Below are 25,475 nucleotides of genomic sequence, written 5' to 3'. Positions count from 1 at the left end.
TTTCCTTCCCATTGAACACTCTTTGATTTCTTTCAAACCAGATTTCAACCAGCATTGCTTTTATCCCATTAATCCATAGTAAATTGGAGTATTTCTTTAGAATAGGACCTGAAAGTAATTGTTGTACATTGCTTCTAAAAGAAATATCAAAGACCCAAGAAGTGTTGAAACAATTAAGGAATTCTTTCCAGCAGTTGAAGGCAAAACAACAGTCGAATAAGTGTTGAAGGTCTTCTTCAGCTGATTTACAAAGGACACACCAATTGGGGGAGATAGAATAGCAAGGCAGCTTTTTTTGCAGCACCGAGGAACAATTTAGGGTTCCAAACAGCATTATCCAAACTGATCCAAACTGTTATATTAACTCTTCGAGGGCTATTGGACTTCCATAGGCTCTTGTGAAGGCTGGTTGAAATTGGGGTGGTCTCAGAAAGGTGATTAACTTGTGATTTTACTGAGAAAGAGCCATTTTTTTCAAGGGACCAAATGCGAGTGTCTTCCCTATTGGATAATTTTTGCTTAACCAATATTGTTAGTAGGGATTGGAACTCTAAAATCTCATCATCTTTTAGGTCTCTTCTGAAGTTTAGAGTCCATGAGGAGGTGTGATATTGAACTGTTGGGAAGTGATGTTAAGCCAAAAAGGGAAGGAAATCCGTCCTTTAACGGAAAAGAATCCAGCCAAGGGTCTTGCCAAAATGCAATTCTGGTTCCATTCCCCACTTTAAAGTCTGCCAACTTCTCAATATTCAGCCAAGATCTTGAAATATTTATCCAAGGGCTTCGAAGACTACAATGGACCTTGCCAGAAGTGTACCAACCAAATTGACTGCTACCATGGATACTCAAAATAACTTGACTCCAAAGGGAGGGTTGCTCTTTTAGGAACCTCCAACCCCATTTGGCTAGTAAGGCCACGTTTTTAGCTTTTAAACCTCCAATTTCGAGTCCCATATCTGCTTGTTTCTTAGAGACTATCTCCCACTTTGCTAAATGATTTATCTTTCCCCCTTTAAAGCCTTCCCAAAAAAAGTTTCTGATGATTCTTTCAATGGCTGGAATCACTTTTTTAGGCATAAAAAAGAGGACATGTAGTAGGTTGGGAGGTTGGCAAGGACTGAGTTGCACAAGGTAGCTCTTCCCCCTTTTGATAAGTTGTATCTTCTCCACTTGTCAAGTTTTTTGTGAACTTTATCAATGACCGGCTGCCAAAATAACAATTTCTTTGGGTGCCCCCAAGAGGAAGACCCAAATATATGAAAGGAAGGTGTGTTAATTGGCAATTCAGCCTTGAAGCTACTGCCCTCAACTTAGAATCTTCAATATTTAACCCACAAATGGCAGATTTTTCCCAATTAACTTTCTGCCCCGAGCACCACTCAAACAAAGTAATAGATTTTTTAAGATTGTCTAGCATTTCATCGTCATACTTGCAAAAGAGTAGAGTATCATCAGCAAACTGGAGAATAGAGAGATGAACCTTGTTTTTCCCAACCACAAAGCCTTCAAACAGCCCTTTTTCTTGGATTCTGGCAACCAAAATACTAAGCAAGTCACTAACCAAAAGAAAAAGGAAGGGGGATAGGGGGTCCCCTGGTCAAATTCCCCTTGTAGCCTTAATCCTTCCTCTTGGCCTTCCATTAATGATGATGGAAAACATTGGATTAGTGATACAACCCAAAATCCAAGATATCCACTTGGGTGGAAGTTCCTTTCTTTAAGGGTTTTTTCAAGAAAATCCCAATCCACTCTATCAAAAGCCTTTTCAAGGTCAAGCTTTAAAACCCAACCCTTTTTCTTCTTATTTCTGTAGTTTTCTACTGCCTAATTAGCTATTAAGACCGGATTAAGGATTTGTCTCCCTTCAATGAAAGCACTTTGAGTTTGACTTATAAGGCTAGGCATTACTTTCTTGAGTCTTTCTGCAAGTACTTTAGCTATAATCTTATAGATTATAGTAGATAGGCTAATAGGTCTGAAGTCTTTCACTAAAACTGCTTCTGATTTCTTCTGGATTAGGCAAATAAAATTTTCTTTGATGCAAGAGTTGAGCTTTCCATTGCGGTAAAAATCATCAAATATACTTTTTATATTGTCCTTTAGTAAATCCCAAAATTTTAGGATAAATTCAATGGTGAATCCATCCGATCCTGGAGCTTTGTTTCTCCCAACATCTTTACTGCTTCTTTAATTTCTGCCAAATTATATATGGAAATCAGCCCCATATTCTGATCTAAAGAGACTCTTGGCCAGCTCAAATTCTGAGGTATATATCTTGATCCTTGACTTTTTGAGTAGAGATTACTGTAAAAGTCAATAATTAGGGTTTCCACTTCTCTGAAAGTCTTTATAGCTTTCCCTTAGTCATTGACTAACTCTGTTATTAGGTTTTTCCTTTTCTTGGCTGCAAGAAAACGATGGAAAAAGGCTGTATTTTCATCACCCAATTGTAACCAATTCAATTTGCTCTTTTGAATAAGATCTCTTTCTTCTGTTTGGTAGATGGAAATTAAATCTGCTTTTAGGGAGATTCTTAAATCCTCCTCAAGAGAGGGTTCCTCTTGAGACTCCATGATCATATCTCTTCTTCAAATTTCTTCTAGTAATGCCTCTTCATTAGCTTTCTGCTGCTTGGTTTTTTCAGCATACCATTTTTTAAGGGCTTGTTTCAATTTTCTGAATCTGATTGAGAAACTAAATTCAGCCCACCCTTGCTGAATTTCTAGACTTAGAGATCGTTCAATAATTCTGCAACACTCTTTATCAAGTAGCCAACTATTACAAAATCTAAAAGGGGAGGGGCCCCATTCAACAGCTCCAGCTTCAAACATTAGAGGAAAATGATTAGAAATTGGTCTAGCTTGTCGAATTTTCAAACATATCATCCTAATTACTTGTGATGAAGAATCTGTCAATGAGTGACCTTGAGACTGTTTCTCCTTCTCGTGACCAAGAGAATCTTCCATTTGACATAGGAATTTCAGGTAGGTTTGTATTTCTAATGAAATTATTAAATTGTTTGATTTCTCTAGTTGCTCTTCTTACTGGAAATCTTTCTTGTCTTCTTCGGATACAGTTAAAATCCCCACCAATACACCAAGTACTATCACATCTTTCTGCTAATGAGGTTAATTCAACCCACAAATTTCTTCTTTCACTAGGGTTGTTTGGTTCGTATACATTGGAAATCCAGCATAATTTCTTACAAATGGTGCTGCACTTTAATGTTAATGAGAATTCTGCCTTGAAGACCTCCAAAACTACAATTTTGCTTTCATCCACACTTCCGATAATATTGTTTGGTCCAATGAGTTGCTTTATTATGGAATATTCTTTGATTTCTCTCGAACCACACTTTCGATAATATTGCTTTGATTGCATTACTCCATAGCACTCTTTGGACCTGCTTTCAGCTTAGGTCCAATTAGAATCTGCAATGTATTCTCACGGGAGGACCTGTCAAATACCCATCTGATGCCAAAAATATTAAAAAGATTCTGCCAGCAGTTAATAGTGTAAGAGCATTCAAATAACAGATGCTGCTGGGTTTCATTATTTGCCGTACAAAGGGAGCAAATTGAAGGATACAAACAGTGTGTGGGGAGTTTTCTTTGAAGTGTTTTTGGACAATTTAAGGATCCAAAAATCATAATCCAAATTGTGATATTGACCCGGCGTGGACTCTTGGTCTTCCAAATTGCCTTTTCTAAGTCTTCTTCTAGTGGGGATGAGATTTGGAGATGATTAACCAATGATTTGGCCGAAAAAGTACCCTCTGATTCTAGCGACCAAATTCGAGAATCGGGGCAGTCTATCACCTTTTTCCTTGAGATCCGCCCAATAAATAAAGGACAACTATTCTTAATTATAATATAAACACATATTATTACACTCCCCGTCAAGCTGGAGCAAATATGTCAATCATGCCTAGCTTGTTGCACAGGTAGCTTATTCTTGCTCCGTTTACTGCTTTAGTAAGGTTATCTACCAATTGTTCTCCAGTCTTCACACATCCTGTAGATATCTATCCTTGTGTTTTCTCGCGAATAAAATGACAATCCACTTCGATATGTTTAGTTCATTCATGAAATACTAGGTCGGATGCAATGTGGATAGCAGTTTGATTATCATACCATAGTTTAGCTGGCACAGTAACATTGAAGCCCATCTCAGATAAAAGTTGATGTATCCACACTATTTAATGCATAGGTTGTGCCATAGCTCTATATTTTGACTTAGCACTCGAATGTGAAACTAACATTCTGTTTCTTACTTTTCCACGACACCAAGTTTCCTCCTACAAACACACAATATCCAGAGGTCGATCTCCTATCTTCTCGAGATCTAGCCCAATTAGCATCTGAAAAACATTCAACCCTTGTATGACTATGATTATTATATAAGATCTCACGTCCAAGTGAAACTTTTAGATAACATAGGATTTAACTGCAACCAATGATCCACAGTCCGGGATGACATAAACCGACTCACGATACTTACAGAATAAGCAATGTTAGGTCGTCACTGTTAAATAGTTCAACTTTCCAAACAATCTTCTATATCTCTCAGGATCTTTAAACAATTCTCCTTAGCAAGTTGCAAATTTGGTATCATCGGAGTACTACATGGTTTGCCTCCTAGTTTACCTGTCTCAAACAACAAATCAAGTACATATTTTCGTTGGGACAAGTAAATGCCTTTCTTGCTTCTCATTACTTCAATACCCAAGAAATACTTCAATTGCCCCAAATCTTTGGTATGAAATTGAACTTGGAGAAAAGTCTTGAGAGAAGATATACCTGATACATCATTTCCAATGATAACAATATCATCAATATATACAACAAACTAAGTAATACCAAGATCATCGATAGAATATAGAATGATCAGACGTACTTTTTTTCATACCAAAACATTTGAGTGCTTGACTAAATGTACCAAATCATGCATGAGGACTTTGTTTTAATCCATACAAAGATTTTCGAAGGTGACACACTTATCACTCTCCCCTTGAGCAACAAACCCAGGTGGTTGGTCCATGTAAACTTCTTCCTGAAAATCACCATGCAGGAAAGCATTCTTAATGTCGAGTTGATGCAAAGGCCAATTATGAGTAGTAACCACGGAAATAAATAGTCGAATGGAAGTTAATTTAGCAACAGGAGAAAATCAGAATAATCAGTCCCATAGATTTGGGCATAACCTTTGATAACAAGATGAGCTTTCAACCGTGCCACTGTTCCATCGGGATTGACCTTTATAGGAAACACCCATTTACACCCAATAGCCTTCTTTCCAACCAAATGCGAAACCAGGTCTGAAGTACCATTATCATCCAATGCAGTCATCTCCTCAATCATTGTACTACGCCACCTGGGATGAGATAAAGCTTCATGAACTGAGGTGAAATCAAGAGATGTAATAAATGAATAAGTGGGAGAGGACAACTAGTTATTTGAAACAAATGAAGAAATTGGGTAAGTACAAGTGCGTTTACCTTTTTGAAGGGTAATGGGAAGATCATCACTTGGTCCCGGATCAGATGTCGAAGAAGCCAGTGGTGGAGGACATGTGTCTGAAGGTGGCTGTGGAGGACGCCTAGAGTAGACTCGAGTAATCGGAGGGCCAAAAGAAAGAGACACGGAGGAATGGAGGAGAGGATGATTTACCTATCATATGAGCGGTGGCACTAGAGTTTATGGCCCATTTGGTAGATGACGTAAGAAGGCATTTTGTATTATATGTCTTGGCAATGGTGAAAATAGGATTCGATGAAGAAGATGCCTAAAAGGATTCTTGGAACACTTGCAATTTAGCAAAGTTGTCAGTAGAGATAGTAATAGACTTCTTAGTCATATCATTGGTGGAAGCTATCTGAGCATGTTGAGATCGTTGAGTCTTATACAATAACTTTCGACAATCACGTTTCAGAGGTCTGGCTTACGACAATAGTGATTGACGATCTCCTAAGAATCTGATTTTCGGTTATCATAACTAGGTTTCTGAAAATTGTTAGTCATCCTTGAAGTACCCTGAGAGTTATTATTATTCCTACTTATAAGAGCACTGTTAGGTTGAGAAATAGACGAATCGGATTGAGAATTCTCAATCTAAAGAATAGATTGAAGGCTTCCTCCAATGATGGAATTTCAAAATCAGAATGAAATTGTGTTTCAGCCATTCCAAACTCAGGTAAAAGTCTATTAAAAAATATCATAACAACCATCTTTTCTCGTTGAGCTTGTTGAACTTTGACATCGGGGCTAAACAGTAATAGTAAAGCAAATTCAGCAGTTGTCTGCTTAAGTCTCATAAAGTAACTTGTAACAGATTGTTCAGCTTGAAAGAATTGCATACAAACATCAAACATTCGATGAACGTGTTCTTTTCTATAGTATAAAAATTCTAAGAATTCTAAGAGTTCCTTCCCAGAATCACAATGATCTATCAAACCAACAACCTCACTTTCAATAGAATTCTTAATCTGAAGATAAAGTCGAGCATCATCGTGAAGTGAAGCCTTTTTTCTTATCATCTTTTGGTGGCTCTTTAGTCACATGATCATTTATATCTGTACTAAGTAAATAAAATTAAATCGTTCGACGCCAATCATAGTAATTAGATCCATTTAACTTGTGTTTAGTATCTTCGATGCTAGGGGAATTACATTAGATTCTACCATATGCTTCACTTCATCCCTTGTGAGCTAACAAACAGTTTGTAGATCTCACAAGTAGAAAGAGCAAATCAGAATCGAAATCAGAGGTAAATCAAAGAGCAAAACAACTCCAAATTGAAACAAAACAGCGACAAAACCTAAGCACAAAAGGGTATTTTTCCAAATAACTCAAGACCGAGTAGATTTCAATGGAACCAACTGCATAGAATAATCGGAAAAGATAAACCGAGTCGACGAAACGCGGAACAGATGTCCCATGCACTCCCATGCTAGCGCGTGGCTACGGAGAAAAATCTTTGTGGCGGCGCATGAACCTCACACACGGCCGTTCCAACGCTGACAAAGGCAGAATGAATCGGCAGTGACGACGCTTCTCCTAGATGGGTGATGTAGACAAATAGCCACTCAAACTTGATGACTCAACTCAAATCCTAACCTTGTGAGAAGCGTAAACCTTAATGTAGTCGTCGAACGAATATTCTAAACCCTAGAATGCTCTGATACCATGTTCTCAATACTTTTGAAGAGAATAATGATCTTATTATTTAATCAGGCTAAAGATACATATATATAGGCAACTAAGAAACCCTTATTTAGGGGATATAAAATTACAATAAAGGACAACTATTCATAATTATAATATAAATACATATTATAACAATGGTGTCCTCTGTTAGATAATTTCAACCAAGAAATTATTGTTCATTTTTAGATACTTTCATTATATTACTATATTGCCTTTCGTGCTATTTCTAACTTTATTACATGGTTTCTTTTGGTTTTTGTATTTTGGAGCACTAATCTCATTTCATTTTGTTAATGAAAAGTCTGGTACTCTTTTCGGGGAAAAAACAAAACAAAATTAAAACAATGTCGAAGCTTGAAACAACCAGATAAAAATAACTAATCAGTTGCATCGATTTCAGCCCCCCCAAAAAGTAAACCTATCTTTTATATCGAAAAGAAAACCAGACTTTTCATTATTAATGAAAGGAGGTTAATGTTCAAAATAAAAGATACAAAGAATAATATAAAAGTAAATAGTTGAACAAGACATTACAAAAATAAGCCCCCAAAAAAAAAAAAAATAATAAATAAAACGGTTCCAATTCAAGTAAATATCTTGAGTAGAATAGTTAGCAAAATATTTGGAAATAGCACCAAGATGTTGCTAGAAGACGAGCTAAACCCAAACAATCAAGCCAAGGAAGTGATTTGTCGTGAAAAAGCGTTCTAATTGCATTGAAACCAAATTTGAGACCAAAGAGCTTTGACTGCGTTGGACCATAAGAACCGAGAGCTAGATGCCAAGTGAGGACCAGCCGAAATATGTAAGATATTCTCCTGAAGGAGTTGCCAAAGACCGAGTGAAGATGAAAATAAGAGAAGAATCGGTACTAGGAAGATTGGGAATTGCACCAATAGTTAACAACAGATGCTGCAGGTCTTTACTATGAGCCCCAAGCACAAGGGGCAAATAGAGGGCTGGGAAAATTTCTAGTCCTATTGTATGGAACTCTTCCATACCTCTTCCATCCCATGAGTGACATGTGTCACTATTATGGTCCACCTTTATTTACATAACAATTCCATCCTCTTTTTTTTTCTCCCTCATGTTTAATTTACATTATTTTTTTATAACAACTTTCTCTCTCATGTGTAATTTATATTATTTTTTATAACAACTTTTTCTCTCATCTTTAATTTACCTAATATATTTTTTATATTCTTAATTTTGATTTGTTTCATTTTCTCTTTCTTACAATTGATTTCCAACTCTTCACATTATCTTTTATCTTTTTCTTTTTTCTTTTTTCACTCCCTCATTTTTATCTTCTTCACCAATTTCTTCATTAATGGTCGGGAAGCTTGCTGGAATTTTTTTCTAGCCGTTAGGTCCCTTCGTGAGGGTGCTCTGTTGCCAATTAATATAGACTATGAATCTTGAAGAATTCTTGAAGGAAAAGTATTATTCATTAGTTGTCTATATATGAGAGGAGAGACTCCTATTTATAGAGTTTTTTTTTAGATAAGAAACAATTTCATGATTAAATGAAATCCATGGGTATCCATTGGTACACGAGTACCCCAATCATAGGGTGTACAAAAGGACCCTTTATAAGGGAGTGCAAAAGGTGTTTCCAATTTGTAACAAGGAATTTCGTTTAGTTTTGCTTTGTTTGTCTCTTTCTGTTTTTTATTCATGCTCCTCGTATAATTCTCTTGTACCTTGAGCATTAGTCTCATTTTATTCTAATAAAGAGGCTTGTTTCCTTTTCAAAAACAAGGAAAGAAAAATTGTGATTGTGTATTGCTGTAAATCTTTGCACAAAAAAAAAGCATTGTGTATGCTGGTATCAATAATGTCCTTTGTTGTCTTAGCCTTGTTTGGGAAGATTCTAGCATTTCTTTCATCACAAAACAACACAAATGATGCTTAACCAGAGACGTTCTTTGTCAGTTTTGAAAGGAGTCCAGCTGATAAGTAGGTGAAGCGAACTTTACAAATCATTTGGAAGGACCACAGACCAGTTATAAGAGAAAAAGACTTTCGTCCATATCCCTCTAGAGAAAGGGCAGTCAAAGAAAACATGTTGGGCAACTTCATTGTTCATTTGACAAAGGCAGCACCATGAGGAAGATAGGTGGATCCAAGGACATCGTTTTTGTAATCTGTCCATAGTGTTTAGACAAGAGTTAGTGATTTCCCATAGGTGGAATTAACTCTCTTTGGGCAGGGACAGCTCCACAATTTCTTGAAAAGGCCGGGTGAAGGTGAGAGGGTTGGGTATGAGGAAAGAGTATAAAGACTTTGTATTGAAACCAGTGTGGCTAAGCTTCCATATCCATTGGTCCTTTCTATTAGTAAGGTTCAGACTTGGAATAAGATGAGCAAGAGCAGTCCGTTATTCAATCTCATCTTCTTTAAGATTTTTGCTAAAGTTTAAGGACCAAGAACAATTTGTAGCATTCCAGGCCTCCTTGGTAGAAATATCTTTTGTGGTAGATAGCTGATAGAGCCTAGTTATAGAGTTTTTAATACAAGTGGGGTAAAAAGGGAATTAACCTAGACGTTTACTCAATTAGCCGCATTCGTCTTCCATCAATACCTCTATAAGCATGAATATGGCCTGTAGGACGAACATTAATGTATACCATTGATCCATTTAATCCACATAAAATTAAATCCCCATAAGAGGAACCACCTTCCCAAGGAAGTCCCAGTCCACTCGATCAAAAACCTTTCCAAGATCCAGATTAAGAATTTGTCCTTTCTTTTTCTTTGATCGACAATCCTCCACCACCTCGTTGGCAATAAGAATAGGATCTAAAAAAGAAATTGGTATTCTCATCCCTCAATTTCAACTAATTCAACTTGCATTTTGAATGAAATTCCTGTCCATCTCAAGGATATAAAGAGCATTATCGTCCTCTTTGGCATAAACATGACAGAACTTGACAGATAAAGTACAACCACCTTGGGTTATGTCAATGAAATTGTATCGGTGGTGAAGTCATGAACTTGACAGATAAAGTATATCCACCTTTAAGAATTTGGAAGGAGTCACTTTGCTTTGATCCTACATAATAAGACCACCGGTTTTCCCATGAGCTCCTACTAAAGTCCATCCAATCCCCTTTGTACTCCATAAAGTCTTAATGAAAGGAGGATCAAAATCTGGTCATTTTGTGTCCTGAATCAAAACCAATTCCGGATGTTAATTTTGAAGAAAATGCTTCAAAACAACATGCATAGATTTATCTCTAAGACCTTGGGTTTCCAAGAAATGATTTTCATAACTTTTCAAGGTAAAAAAGCATCAAACGGCCTATTGTCCAGAAGAAGTTGAAATCTCGTGTAGTTGAAGACCACAAATAACCACAATAGAAGAGAATTTTGAGGGAATTTGAGAAGGAAATGAGTAAGAATCACTCACCTGCATAGGTTGTCCATCCTCCTGCTTCTGAAATAGAGTTCCAAGTTTCCCCAATATGCTCTTCGGAAAACAGCTCCTCAACGACTGAATCCAAGAAAGGATGATCAAACTCATCACTACTTACACTAAATCCAAACCTTTGTAAGCATCTCTAGTAGTTACATTGTTCTCTTTGTCATCGATCAATAAAGTTGTTTCTTCTCAAAAAAGAAAAAAAAAAAAAAGAAAAAAATTCCATGACAAAGAGGATTAATATGTTTTGAAAACTCAGCAGATTCTGTAATACCGTGAAAAAAATGTCAAATTAACATAATGTAACGATAGTAGTAATAAATTCCATTCTTCAGGTGCAGTATAGTGGAAAGAAGATTAAATCTCTTTGTTTGATATGTGTCCAATGGTATTGATAACTACACTATACATAGCATTTCCCACATCTACTGATAATTTAGCTTGCAAACTTGGAAAGTAACCCTTTTATATTATCGAAATATTTGAATTGGCAAAATTTGTTAATGCAGACATGCAGTTGATTGTTTATCTTATACATGGTTAATGTCTACAGGATGAACATGAAAACGTATCTTCTCAAGAGTTGGATATGTATTTGCAATTTGACGTGGTCTTGAGTGATGTCTCTGCCTTTCTGGTTGATGGTGATTACAACTGGAATCAAATTTTTGGCAAAGATACTCATAAATCTTCCCGTGTGACAGACATTAATATCTTGCCTGTTATTGATAAATGTGGGGTTATCTTAAAGCTGCAACAGGTAATCTTCCACTAGTATGTATGTGTTTCTTTTCTGAGCTGCCTGTTACATTTGCTGTAAGTATGCATACCTAGCCTTTAAAATTGACATGATTTATTCTACGTAGATTCGATTGGAGAATTCGTCTTACCCTTCAACAAGACTTGCAGTGCGATTGCCGTCTTTAGGGTTTCACTTTTCGCCAGCAAGGTATCACCGACTGTTAAAAATTCTGAAGATCTTTCAGGAGGATAATACAAATTCAGATGTTCCTCAACCGTGGAATCAAGCTGACTTTGAGGGGTGGCTATCTGTTCTTATTAGGAAGGTTGTGCTTTCTATCTCGAGTTGTTAGGTTCTATATTTTGTTTATTTATCAATCTTTAATCTCTTTCATTACTTCTCATTTTGTTAATAGGGTGTTGGAAATAGGGAGGCTGAATGGCAACGACGATACTGTTGTCTAGTAGGGCCCTATCTCTACTTAATTGAAAGCCCAGGATCCAAATCTTACAATCGCTATCACAGGTTCAAATACTCTACTATGCTAATTAGGTCTTTATCGGCTGTATGCACATCTAAGATATAATTTTAAGAGATGAATTGATAAATGATTATCCATATAAGTTTCTTTTCTTGAAGAGTGTTGTTACATTGTATCTCAATCATTACGAGTTAAAAACATTCAACATTCAAATTGCTGGGAACATGTATTTCCAGATAACACATTCAAACCGTTGCCACTGCACCTTTGGATGATTTATCGAGGATATAGAATCATTACAAGAAATAGAATCTATAGCAGATCTACGTTGATGTTATTGGCCCTAGGAATTGAATGCAATTTGTAGCATTATAAAAGACACATGGATGCTGTGGGCTCCAGAAATTATTGTAAAATTGATTATCCTAGTTGATTGAACTCCATTTTCATTATGGAAGGTTGTGAAGGCGGCTTAGGATTAAAAACAAGGAGAAGAAATGGCTTGGGAAAGGAAATGGTGGTTGTTCTGGCTGGGTTTTCAGGGTGGGCGGAGGCTGGATGGAAGGTGATTGGAGAGGTCAGAGGCGGCCAATGATGGACGGAGAACGAAAGGATGGAGGACTAGGGTGGATTAGATATGGGAGGGGGGCAGCTAGGGTTTGGGGAGCGGGAGTATTTAAGGATGCTAAAGAACTGAGGTTTTCCAAATCTACGGTGGTTGGAGGATGGCAGAAGGGTGGATGGAGGCTGATGGAGGAAGGATCCCTTTCCTCGAAGCCACCAAATAAGATTAGTTAGGTTGGGGATTGGAGCAGTAAAATGCTTGATGTTTTCATAGTCCTTTGGGCTTTAAAGGAAATCTCTTGTTTCCTTTTCTGTTTGATATGACTGATTGGAAAAGTATGTTTATATCCAGCTTATTGGCGTTGTTTCCTTTTCTTGCAACAGTCAACTAGCTATTTATTTAGCAGTCCTTAATTTTATTTGATAAAGTTAAATATTCTGATTTAAAAGTTGTTTATTGATCTGCGTAAGCTTAAGAGGAAAACAGACCATTCAACTGCCGGCAGAGTTGGTTGGGGAGGTGCAACATGTTTTGGCTGTTTACGATGCTTCACGATCAAATAGCAAGGTTATGTCTGTCTTATGCTATTTGTGTACATGATTGAGCTCTGTTGAGAATCGTGATCACTAAGCTTTGTAATTGTATTTGGGTTTAGGTTGTGGAGGATACTAGTGCCCTCATATTGAGGTTTGATTCTGATGATTCAAGGAAAACTTGGCAAACCCGCTTGCAAGGAGCCATATATCGTGCTTCGGTATGTGGTTATTTTTCGTAATATGTGATTACTTGTGTTTATCCTTCATTTGGTTTAGATGAGTATAGATTAGTTGCATTTTTTTTTTGAACAAGAGATAGCTTTCATTCAAAAGATGAAAAGAGAGACTATTGCTGAAAGGATACAAACTCCAAAATGAGTGAAAAAGAAGGAAGAAAAAGTAAAAAAGAAATAGAAATGCACTACAATAAAAACATTAACAAATGTGATGTAGACTACAAATCTTGAAGAAATCTTGAAGGATTCTTGAAGTAGAACTTTTATTAATCAATTTAAATCCATACATGAGGAGGAAGACTCCTATTTATAGAGTTTGAATATAATGGGAGGTAAAAAGGGAATTAACCTATACTTTTATCCAATTACCCAATTTAACCCCTTTCTACTTACATCATCCTACCCCTCCAAAAAGAAAACTCGTCCTTGAGTTTTAAAACGAAGAAAAAAATGAAGCAATTAAGAAATAAAATAAACTTATACAATGGAGTATGGCCAAACCAACCTCCTACATCTTCAACAAAAATATTATGAAAAAAGTCAAAAACATAAAATTTTCATCAAGTTCATCGAGACTCCAAGGGTTGTAGGTGTACGAGTACCTGTCGACAAAGGCAATATCTCTAAGCAAAGAAAAAAACATTTTTGGCCAGCTAGTTATAGGTTTTTTCCCATAAGCATGTCGGTTGCGTAGGACTTGATCCCACCAAGCCGATGCCTCACTCTTTAGTTTCAAAGAAACTAGTTTAATCTTATTGTTTTCCGGTGTTCCCAAGTAATCAAAGAAATTTTTAACATGTTTATCCAATCTAAAAAGATCTCATTTTTCCATTGTGTGTTGGAATATTGATTTTCATTTTGTAGTCAGTTTCTTGCCTCCAATACGGTTGATCTTGCCAATCTTGAAAATAATCTTGATTAGCACGTCTTTGTGGTTGAATGAGAGGAATTTGCCTTTGGAATAAAGAATTTTCTACATGATGACGAGGTTGAAATCTTGGAGGATAAATGGGCCGTGGACTACAGTATTCTTCTTCTTCGGATGAGTCATAATCATGAATCATTAGAAAGTTGATAGGGCAGAAATTTGAATGATGCGTCGCCGGCACGTTGGCCATGTGATGGATGAGTCATAATCTAAACTCATCCAATGTTCTGACATTGGTCTTATTTGTGGATAATTTGGGACTTGAAGAAGGTACAGAATAGGATTAGGCACTAAAATTACTCTGTTCAAATCTCCTTGAGATTTTCTTGTTGGTTCTTGATTTCTTGGAAGAACTTGTCGGTTATTTTCTTGGTTTCTTGGTAGGACTTGTTGGTTATTTTCTTGCTTTTGCTGAAAATCTTGAAGTTCCCTTTGATTTTCTTGACTAGTTTGTTGATCACACCCATGAAAATCTTGATGAAAATTCCCACGTTCTTGGCCACGAAATGGATTGTCATGTTGTTCTTGATTGCGCGGAAGGTTATGGTATTGTTCTTGAATATGAATTGTATTATTTGGAGCTGCAACATTTGAAATCTTTTTCACTTTTTGAGTAAGATTTTCTAGCTGGAGGCGCAAATTTGTGGCGATAATTCTGGCCATATTGGCTTGAACTTTAAGCAATTTTGCGTTGAACTTTCCTTGCGAAGTCTCTACAAGAGTTAATCACCGGTTGACGGATTGAGAGGAGAAAGAAGACGCCCTTGTCATTGATATAATGAAAAGAGAAAAGCCTCAAAGTACAAAGTCCTTGATACAAAGGAATAAGAGAAATAAACATTTAAACTGAAAAGATAATGCATTCCAATTCAAACATATATCTTGTATGGAAAAATTAGCAAATAGTTTAAAAAGAGAACACCAAGCTGAGGTAGTAGTCCTTCAACTTCAAACCGATCGTTTATCACTTTCTGCTTTGTATCAGTTGAAATTGGGAAGAAAATAGTGTAATATTAAGTGTAAGGGTTATACGATAGCCAAAATTTGAGTGGATTTGACATCTTTCCCTGGCTCTGTAGTTGCCAACCTTATAGTTTAAATGCCAGTTTCCAGTGATCTACTGAAAGTAGTAGGCGGACTTTTCTATGGAATTGACTATGGAGAAAGGTCATTAGGGATTGGATACCTAAAGCATCATCACCAGTAATCACAATATCATCAACATATATGATTAACAGGATGACACCACTCTTAGATGTCTTAAAAAAGACCGAAAGATCTGACGTGCTTTTCCGCATTCCAAAGCTTTCAGTCACCTGACTAAATTTGCCAAACCAAGCCCTTGGACTCTACTTTAATCCATACAAAGATTTATGAAAGCAACGCACCTTTCCATTCTCCCCCTGAGCAACAAACCCTTGTGGTTGTTCCATATACACCTCTTAAAGATCACTATGAATGAATGCATTTTTAATATCAAGCTGATATAAAAGCCTTTGATTGATTGAAGTTAATGAAATAAACAACCTCAAGATGCCATTTTTGCTACTAGAGAAAAAGTATCAGCATAGTCAACGCCATAAGTTTGTGCATAGCCTTTCGCTATAAGATGTGCTTTTAACCAAGTGACAGAACCATCAGGATTGACTTTAACTGCAAACACCCATTAGCAATCGATAGACTTCCTTCTTGTATGAAGAGAAACTAAGTCTCAAGTACAATTGTCATCTAAGATAGTCATCTCCTCCACTATTGCGGCGCACCAACCAGGATGAAACAAAGCTTCATGAACAGTTTTATGGATGAACATTTACTCTAAGCATGCAATGAATGAACATGTAAAAGATGACAAATAGTTCTATGAAACAAAAGAGGAAATAGGATGAGTGCCTTTACGAAGAGTAGTAGGAAGGTCATCACTCGTTTTTGGATTTAATGATGAAGACTCTGATACAGGACATGAAGCCTCTGGTACAGCGCATGGAGCTTAAGGAGGTTGTCCTTGATTATAGACCTTAATAATGGTGGATGAATAGAGGTAGACACAGGTAGAGATGAATGGGGAAGATGATCAAAAGGGGAAACAACTGTGTAGACAAGGAAATCAACTATGAAGCACAGACACAGATTTGGCTACACGATACGGATATGATCGGATACGGCGATTCGTCAATTTCTAAAAAACTAAGATACGAATATGTCTAAGGATGCGTCATTTTTTTATATATTTTTTAAATATATATATTTGTAAAAAACGAGGATACTGATATGTTGAAGATACATTTTCTTATTCTTTAAAAAATCTAGGATATAGATAAATTTAGTATACAAGTTAATAACAATAGCACAAAATAAAATACAAACACTGAAATACAATACAAAAAAAACAACATCTAAGATGATGAAGTATAATAGTTAATAGAATGCAATAGAAAAGTGACTCATATTGGAAAAAAGAAGAAGATTAGAGGGAGAAGTATGAAGATAAACGAAGAACTTATTGTTGAAGATATCCGAATGGTTTATATTTTCGTGGACTTTGTGGGGACTCAAATGTGAAGATGGAGATTAGATGATTCTAGTATAGAGTTTGGTCCGTTATTTATTTATTTTTTCTTTTAGTTTTGGACTCAAGTAGTTAGCTTTTTAAATAGGTTGCCTAACTTTAGATTGGGAAAAATTAGATGAGTTACTTGTCTTTTTTCTTAAGAAAAAAGTACGCATAGAAATAGATACGTCAAATCGTGTGTCAGATATGTATCTGGAAAGTATCTGAAAGTATAGATACGTCAAATCGCGTGTCAGATACGTATCTGGGAAGTCTCTGGAAGGATCAGTATCCGATACGTGCCTAATACTGATTCTTTGCCTCACATGAAGTATCTGTGTTTCATAGGAAATCACTCTCTGACTCCTTATGCTTCCCCTGACTCTTATTCGAAGAGAAAGAATGTGAGGAAAAGAATGAGGAATGTTCAAAGAACGTGACATCAGGAGAGATAAGATATTTATTTAGACTAGGACAATAACACCGATGCCCCTTTTGAATATGGAAGTAACCAAGGAAAATACATGTTAAGGACTTTGGATCCAACATGGTATGTTGAGGCCGAACATCCCGAACAAAGTAGGTACAACCAAATATTCTGCGTGGAATGGGAAACAAATCTCGTTTGGGGCATAAAGTACGAGGAGGTATCTCACTCTTGTGAATTGAAGAGGCCATGCGATTTATTAAGAAACAAGTTGTGGAAACAGCATCAGCCCAAAAGGCTTTTGGAACATGTATTTGAAACATTGAGACTCTGGTTGTTTAAAAAAGATGACGATTCTTTCGTTCTGCAACCCCATTTTGAGATGGAGTATCGACACAAAAAGAATGATGAAGAATGTCATGGACATCTAAATAAGACAATTGCATGAGAGAAATATTCTTTAGCATTATCGTTTTGTAAGATTTTAAAAGCACTACTAAATTGAGTTTGAATTTCAGCATGAAAGTTACGAAAATGGGAAAGTAACTCATAACGATTTTTCATTAAATGTAGCCACGTTATACGAGAATAGTCATCGACAAATATAACAAAATATCGAGACCCTTCGTTGGACTCAATAGGACAGATCCCAGCATCAGAATGGACTAAATCACATGGAGCACTAGCTCGTTTATTGACTCGAGGATAGAAACTCTAACAATGAAATCTAGCAAACTAACATGACTCAAAAACTAAAGAAGACAAATGCTGATGCTAGAGACGAAGACTCTTCAACACAGAGATAGACTGATGACCCAAACGGACAATGTTCTTCAAAAGGAGATGATACACTAGAGCATGTGATGACTGTAGGTATTTGTGGTTCAAAGTTGTAAAGACCTCTAAATTCACGCCTTTTACCAATAGTGTGCTTTGTCATAAGATCCTGAAATAAGTAATAACCAAGAAAAATGAGAGACAATAATGAAGATCAGGAGTGAGTTTACTGACCGTAATCAAATTAAAAGAGAATTGTGGTAAATTTAAAATTGAGGGCAAAGAAATTGATTAAGTAAGATGGATGATTATCGATTCTAAAACAAGAGTGGAGGTTCCATCAGCTGTAGTGACATTAGGTGAAGAGGTAGATGTACAAAGGTTAGGGAATAAATTGGGGTTACCTGTCATATGGTTTGTAGCGCTAGAGTCAATGACCCATTTCAAAGGGGAGGAAAGAAGGCATTTAGAGATGTTACCTGTCTCTGTGATGACAGTAATGAGATTAAAAGATGATGCTGTCAATGATTCCTAATACTGTCGAAATTTGGCAAACTCCTCTGCAAAATCGTAATTGACTTGTAAAAATTATCAGGAGTAGAATGTGTGGATGACACTCTTTGATCCTTATTCAACAATTTTCTACTGTCACGTTTCCTATGGCTAGGTTTACGACGGTAATAGCAAACAACATCTTATTGAGATCATTTGTTATTGGGATAACCTTTGGAGCTATTTGATCCAACCCCCCTATTACCTCTATATTCATTTGTGTGCCCAATCAAAGCACTACTAGAATCATATGACATGACTACTTATGGCTTCTCTGTATGAAGTATTCGAGTATAAGCTTCTTCCAATGATGAGTTCTTTGAGCTTGACAAAACCTGATCTTTGGCAACTTCTCACGTTGAGCCATTAGGACTTTTGAATTAGTGCTAATTGGCATCAAGTCTTTGAATTCCGCCCATGTGTTTTTGACCTTCATAAAGTAACTTGTAAGGGATTTCTCTCCTTGATCAGGTTGATATAGAGTCTTACAAACATCAAACACTCTATTAATGTTCTCTTTCCTAGAATAAAGAAAATCCAAATATTCCAGTAGTTCCTTGGCTGATTCGTAGTCATTTACTAACTCAACGATTTCACAGTCAATAGAATTCTTGATTTGTAGAAGCATTCTTGAATTGTCCTGCCACCAAATTTTTTTAGTAGCAAGAGTCAATGACTCTTTCGTGATATGATCATCCATCTCATTGCTCCTAATAAAGTGATCAACATTTGATCTCCATGATAGTAGTTTGATCCATTCAACTCGTGTTTAGTTACTTTTGACACCGTAGGAATCATCTCGGATATGACCACTGGTTTCTTGTCAGCCATTACCTAAAAACTAGACAAAAATAAAGATTGAAATCTAAAGGAAAGTTGTGTTGAAGTAAACCCTAATTTTAGAAGAGATTTTTCCTTCAATGAACCACAAATAGTGAGGACATAACCCAAACTAACACACCATGAAAGAGGGGAGACAACTCCGATGACACCCACAGAAGACAAATTGAAATGAGCAGCGCCGATGCGTGGATCGGACGACAGTCATCTCCTCCACCATTGTGGTGCACCAATCATGATGAAACAAAGTTTCATGAACAATTTTAGGGATGGACACATACTCTAAGGATGCAATGAATAAACATGTAGAAGACGACAAATGGTTATATGAAATAAAAGAGGAAATAGGTGAGTGCCTTTATGAAGAGCAATAGGAAGATCATCACTCTGTTTCAGATCTACTCTGATATAGGGCATGAAGCCTCTGGTACAGCTCATGGAGATGAAGGAGGTTATCGTCGATTATAGACCTTAATGATGATTGATGAATAGAGGTAGAGATGAATGGGAAGAAGATCAAAAGGGGAAACGACTGTGTGGACGAGGAAATCACCCTCTGACTCCTTATGCTTCTCTGGCTCTTATTCGAAGGGAAAGAATGTGAGGAAAAGAATGAGGAATGTTCAAAGAACGTGACATCGGGAGAGACAAGATATTTATTTAGACTAGGACAATAACACCGATACCCCCTTTTGAATACGGAAGTAACCAAGAAAAATACATGTTAAGAACTTTGGATCCAACTTGGTATGTTGAGGCCGAACATCCCGAACAAAGTAGGTACAACCAAATATTCTGCGTGGAATGGGAAACAAATGCTGTTTGGGGCATAAAGTACGAAAAGGTATCTCACCCTTAAGAATTGAAGGTGGCATGTTATTTATTAAGAAACAGGTTGTGGAAACAGTATCAACCCAAAAGGCTTTTGGAACATGCATTTGAAACATTAAGGCTCTGGTTGTTTCAAGAAGATGACGATTCTTTCATTCTGCAACTGCATTTTGAGATGGAGTATCGACACAAAAAGATTGATGAAGAATGCTAATCTAAATAAGACTTAATTGCATGGGAGAAATATTCTTTAGCAATATCGCCTTGTAAAATTTTAAGAGCACTACTAAATTGAGTTTGATTTCAGCATGAAAGATACGAAAATGAGAAAGTAACTCAAAACGATTTTTCATTAAATATAACCACGTTACACGAGAATAGTCATTGACAAATGTAACAAAATACCGAAACCCTCCTTTGGACTCAATATGACACAGATCTCAAACATCAGGATGGACTAAATCACATGGAGCACTAGCTCATTTATTGACTCGAGGATTCAAACTCTAACGATGAAATCTAGCAAACTGACATGATTCACAAACTATAGAAGACAAATGCTAAAGCTGGGGATGAAGACTCTTCAACACAGATATAGACAGATGACCTAAATGACAATGTTCTTCAAAGAGAGACGATATACTAGAGCATGTGATGGCCGTAGGTAATTGTGATTCAAAGATGTAAAGACCTCTAAATTTATGCCCTTTTGGATCAGTGCTAATTGGTATCAAGGCTTCGAATTCCGCACATGTGTTTTTGACCTCCACAAAGTAACTTGTAAAGGATTTCTCTCCTTGATTAGGTTGATATAGAGTCTTACAAACATCAAACACTCTATTAATGTTCTCTTTCCTAGAATAAAGAAAATCCAAATATTCCAGTTGTTCCTTTACTGATTTATAGTGATTTACTAACACAGCGATTTCACGGTCAATAGAATTCTTGATTTGTAGAAGCATTCTTGAATTGTCCTACCACCAAATTTTTTTAGTAGCAATAGTCGATGGCTCTTCCGTGATATGATCATCCATCTCAATGCTCCTAATAAAGTGGCCAACATTTGATCTCCATGAATAGTAATTTGATCAATTCAACTCGTGTTTAGTCACTTTTGACATCATAGGAATCATCTCGGACATGACCACTAGTTTCTTGTCAGCCATTACCTAAAACACCAGACAGAAATACATATTAAAATCTAAAGGAAAGCTGTGTTGAAGCAAACCCTAATTACAGAAGAGATTTTTCTTTCAACGACAAACAGTGAGTACATAACTCAAATTAAACACACCACCAAAGAGAGGAAACAACTTCGATGACACCCCCAGAAGACAAACCAAAACGAGCGGCACACGCGCCTACACGTGCCGGCGTGTGGATCGGAGGGCAGAGTGATTGTGGCGGTGCGTGAGCTTCAGGCATTCGTTAGATGGACATTGAATTTTGGGGTTCAGTAGATCGACGGTTGAGCTCCTCGTTGGACTGAGCAATGTCATAAAATAACGAAGAAAAATGATTGAACTTGTGTCAACAGTGGCGGCGGCAGACGACGGACGATGGTGGTTGCGATGGCGAACAAATCGAGGATGGCGGTGGTGGGCAAAAGTATAAACCCACCCCTCCACAAAACCCTAGATGTAACACAAAAGGGTTCTAAATTCTCAAAACTCAAAGTTCATAAAACTCTAATTTTCTAGAGCTCTAATACCATACAAAACTCTTAGGTTTAAAAAAGTCAGGATACTTTAGTCCATTCACTAAAGAAATATATATATGCAAGTGTACAAGAGTGACCAAAGAAGAAAAGCGTAGAAAAGGCCATAAAAGGAAAATGTAACAAAGATATTTACAATAATAAAATATCCCTGATATTAGAACTATCACAAAACTCACTTGTAAGCTTGTTCTTAAGATCAGCCAAACTTTCTTCATCATTTCGTGTGTGAATAATGTCATCAAAATATCTTAATTTTGAGGGATTAAGATTATTCTTTCTTATTGGACATGCACAATCTTAGCTGTTCAGAACTCAAGGACACAATTGTACAACCTATAAAACAGTTCCGATTCAAGTAAGGCCATGCAATCTTAGGTCTTCTTATATAAAAGAAAGAACTCTTACAAATATGGAAAATAATAAAGAAGATAAAGGAAAATATTTAACAATTAACAGTTATACACACATAGAAATTCCAACATTCTCCTTCAAGCTAGTTTGAAGATGTCTTTCCTATCCAGTTTGTCATTCAATTTGTTAAACTTTTTTCTTTGGAAAACCTTTAGTTAGTACATCAGCAATTTTCTTTGAGGTAGGAAGATATGGAATATATATTGTTCCTGCTTCAATCTTCTTCTTAATAAAATGCTTATCAACCTTGATATGTTTTGTTCTATCATGTAGAATTGGATTATGAGGAATAGAGATGATGGCTTTATTGTCACAATAAATTCGTATAGGGTAGTAAAAGAAATCTTCAGTTCTTCAAGAATCTTATGTTAGTATGGTTATATTATTGTAAATGTATTAACCATGTTGTCCTTTATGGGCTTTTTTACTTTCGCTTGCTTAGGTTATCTTTCATACACTTTTAGGTATGTCCTCTCTAGTGAATGAAATATATGATTCTGATTCTCTCATTTGCATATGATTACCCTTTACCCTTGGAAACATATGTTATGCTTATGTTTTGTCCTTTCTATATCTTTGTTTTCACTTCCACATGGAGTTTGTATCTTTAAGCATTAGTCTCTTTTTGTTTCATCAATGAAAATTTTTATTTTTGGTCCCCAAAAAAAAAACATGGTATCAAATTGTTAGGTTAAGTAGGTTTTTGTCTTTTCTTGTTTGTTAACCTAGCACTCGTTTATTTTTCACCTTTGCGTTGATTTATCATAAAGAGGGTGCTTTCCTCTGTTTCTTGGATTGTTTGGGTTTTACCGTGTGCGGGGCAAGTTAGATACTTTAACACCTTTCCTGCTACATACAAGCTTTTGTTTTTTTTTTTTTTTGAACTCCTTGTAGAGGTTAGCCTTCCAACCTTTTTTTTATTTATTCTTTTTCATTAATCAATGAAAAATTCGTATTTGTTTTAAAAAAACCAAATAGCCAACTAATTAACTAAAACAATATCTAAATCAGCTACTTCCACATTTAAAAAGGTTACTTTTTTTGAAAAAAATGAATTTATTGTGATATTTCAAAATTGCTTACCTTAATACTTTCGTAGGCCTCTGCTCCAATTATGGGTCTATCTGAAACTTCCTCAAACTCTGAGGACTCAGAAATGGAATCAGATGAAAGCGATGGTACCATGGATTCATCTATAGAGAAAGTATTTTTGACTGGTTCTCTTGATGAACTTAAAGTCCGTTTCAGCTCTAGTAATCAGGTATCTTGGAAAACCTTCTTGTGCTTTAAATTTCACTCACTATATGTTTGAAAAATGTTATGCTATTGCCTTTTTCAGCATGGCCAGAACTTTGAGAAGGTCCTTCTTGCAGAAGAGAGAAATTTGATTGAGTTCCGGGCAATTGGTGGTCAGGTATAAATTGTTAATTTGACTGTTAATTTACTTATATTTTATATATGTTTTTCATATTTTCTTCTGAATGTTACATTTGTGCAATATAGGTCGAGCTGTCAATGAGATCAAATGACATGTTTATTGGCACTATACTGAAGTCTTTGGAAATTGAAGACTTAGTTTGTTCAAAGACCGGTTCACAATCTTGTTATTTGGCTAGATCATTTGTTCATGGGGAAGAGACACCTTTGTTATCTGATTACTCAAAAAATCAAGGTTCTGATAACAGTGATTTAACTCAAATTGAAGGTGATGAGAAATTCTTTGAGGCACCTGAAACCTTGATTGACTATGCTGATTATCAGATACAATCACCCGGAAAAGGTCTTGAGTATGTAAAATCTCAAAGTTCGCTCCAATTGAAAAATTTTGCACCCCCCAGTTTTTCACGTATTGCTGGTCTGCTTCCACATGGTGGCTCTGAAACTCATCGTGTGGACAATGAGCAATCTGTTATGTTGGATAATTTTGTAAAAGCTCAAATAGCTTTTTATGACCAAAATTCTCCTCGATACCATGATATAGACAAACAGGTGTGCTCCATCTTTCTTGCTTAATTATATATTACCTACTAGGATTTTGATTTTAAAATATTGAATTATTGTGTCAGGTTTCTGTCACCTTGGCAACGTTGTCATTTTTCTGTCGTAGACCTACAGTTGTAGCCCTTATTGAGTTTGCCAATGCCATTAACCTGGAGGAAGAAAGTTGTGAATCATTCAGTGATAATTCATCATCAGGCATCATAAGGCATGACATCCAAATGGAAGAGGATGAACAGATTCCAAAAAACATGGAGGATGACATTGTAAAAGGTTTTCTAGGAAAAGGGAGGTCGAGAGTCGTATTCAATTTAGAATTGAAGATGTCTCGTGCACAAATTTTTCTAGTGAAGGAAAATGAAAGAAATCTAGCAAGTTTGTTTCAGGACAACTTGCTTGCTAATATCAAGGTTTTGTTTCATAATCTCATCATTACTCCATTAGATGTACCGAGTCTTAAAGTTGGAATGTTCTTGAAATCTCTCCTTTTCTCCCTTTAAGGTGTTTCCGTCCTCTTTTAGTATAGAGGCTGCTCTTGGAAATCTGAGAATAAGTGATGATAGTCTTTCAAGCAGCCACATGTATTATTGGGCATGTGATATGAGAAATCCTGGTGGCAGTTCTTTTGTTGAGGTTCTCTTTCTCTCTCTCTTCCCCCAATGCACGTGTATATGTATATATTAATATCTATAATTCTTGCGGGCATGTAGATAGTGGTGAACTTGCATTATCATGTGGGACAACATTTTGTCCTTTTTGTTGTTCTGGCCTCTCATTAACTTGCACGGTTTTGATTTGTCTTTCTATTTATGATATTTCTCCTCGGTGTCTTGTAAAAAGAAATACTTAGGATTGGATGTCTTTGAGCTATATGCAGCAAGTGAACAGACCCCACAGATATTATTTGTAAAGCATAGGACTTAAACTTCAAATTTCCTAAAGTTTATTTAGAATAGGGAGTAACTTAATGGGAGTTGAAGAGAAAGAAGAAACCATGAGTACCACTGCGTAGTACCTTGAAGATTCTGTATTTTAATATTTATGTTTTGGAATAAAAAAGAATTATATTATTCAGTAACAAATAGAAGTAACAGAAGAAGAAAGTAACCTAAACCACAATTTATAGCAGGGAATTCTAAAATGCAAATTAAATATCAATGGTGTGCTTACAGAACTTGTGCACTTTAAAGCCTCTCGCTGGAGTTCTCTTTCTAAGCATCTGCGGGTTATTCTTTTCAAGATATTAGGAACATT

General features: G+C 36.2%; 1 protein-coding gene across 2 annotated transcripts in view; it reads left to right on the top strand.

Annotated features, from left to right (window-relative positions):
* The window catches only part of LOC120078006, a 136,766-nt gene that overhangs the window by 63,153 nt on the left and 48,138 nt on the right, over positions 1-25,475 (top strand). For both annotated transcript variants that reach the window (XM_039032178.1, XM_039032177.1), the window contains exons 17-26: positions 11,183-11,389; positions 11,496-11,696; positions 11,787-11,896; positions 12,888-12,984; positions 13,073-13,171; positions 23,323-23,484; positions 23,563-23,637; positions 23,727-24,212; positions 24,290-24,631; positions 24,723-24,854. In XM_039032178.1, the coding sequence (XP_038888106.1) occupies positions 11,183-11,389; positions 11,496-11,696; positions 11,787-11,896; positions 12,888-12,984; positions 13,073-13,171; positions 23,323-23,484; positions 23,563-23,637; positions 23,727-24,212; positions 24,290-24,631; positions 24,723-24,854 (1,911 nt within the window). The remainder of the gene's footprint in view (positions 1-11,182; positions 11,390-11,495; positions 11,697-11,786; positions 11,897-12,887; positions 12,985-13,072; positions 13,172-23,322; positions 23,485-23,562; positions 23,638-23,726; positions 24,213-24,289; positions 24,632-24,722; positions 24,855-25,475) is intronic.

Source organism: Benincasa hispida, chromosome 5 (genome assembly GCF_009727055.1).
Source record: "Benincasa hispida cultivar B227 chromosome 5, ASM972705v1, whole genome shotgun sequence".
Taxonomy (NCBI): Eukaryota; Viridiplantae; Streptophyta; class Magnoliopsida; order Cucurbitales; family Cucurbitaceae; genus Benincasa; species Benincasa hispida.
Note: the sequence above shows the minus strand (reverse complement) of the source record. Positions and strands in the feature narration are given on the sequence as shown.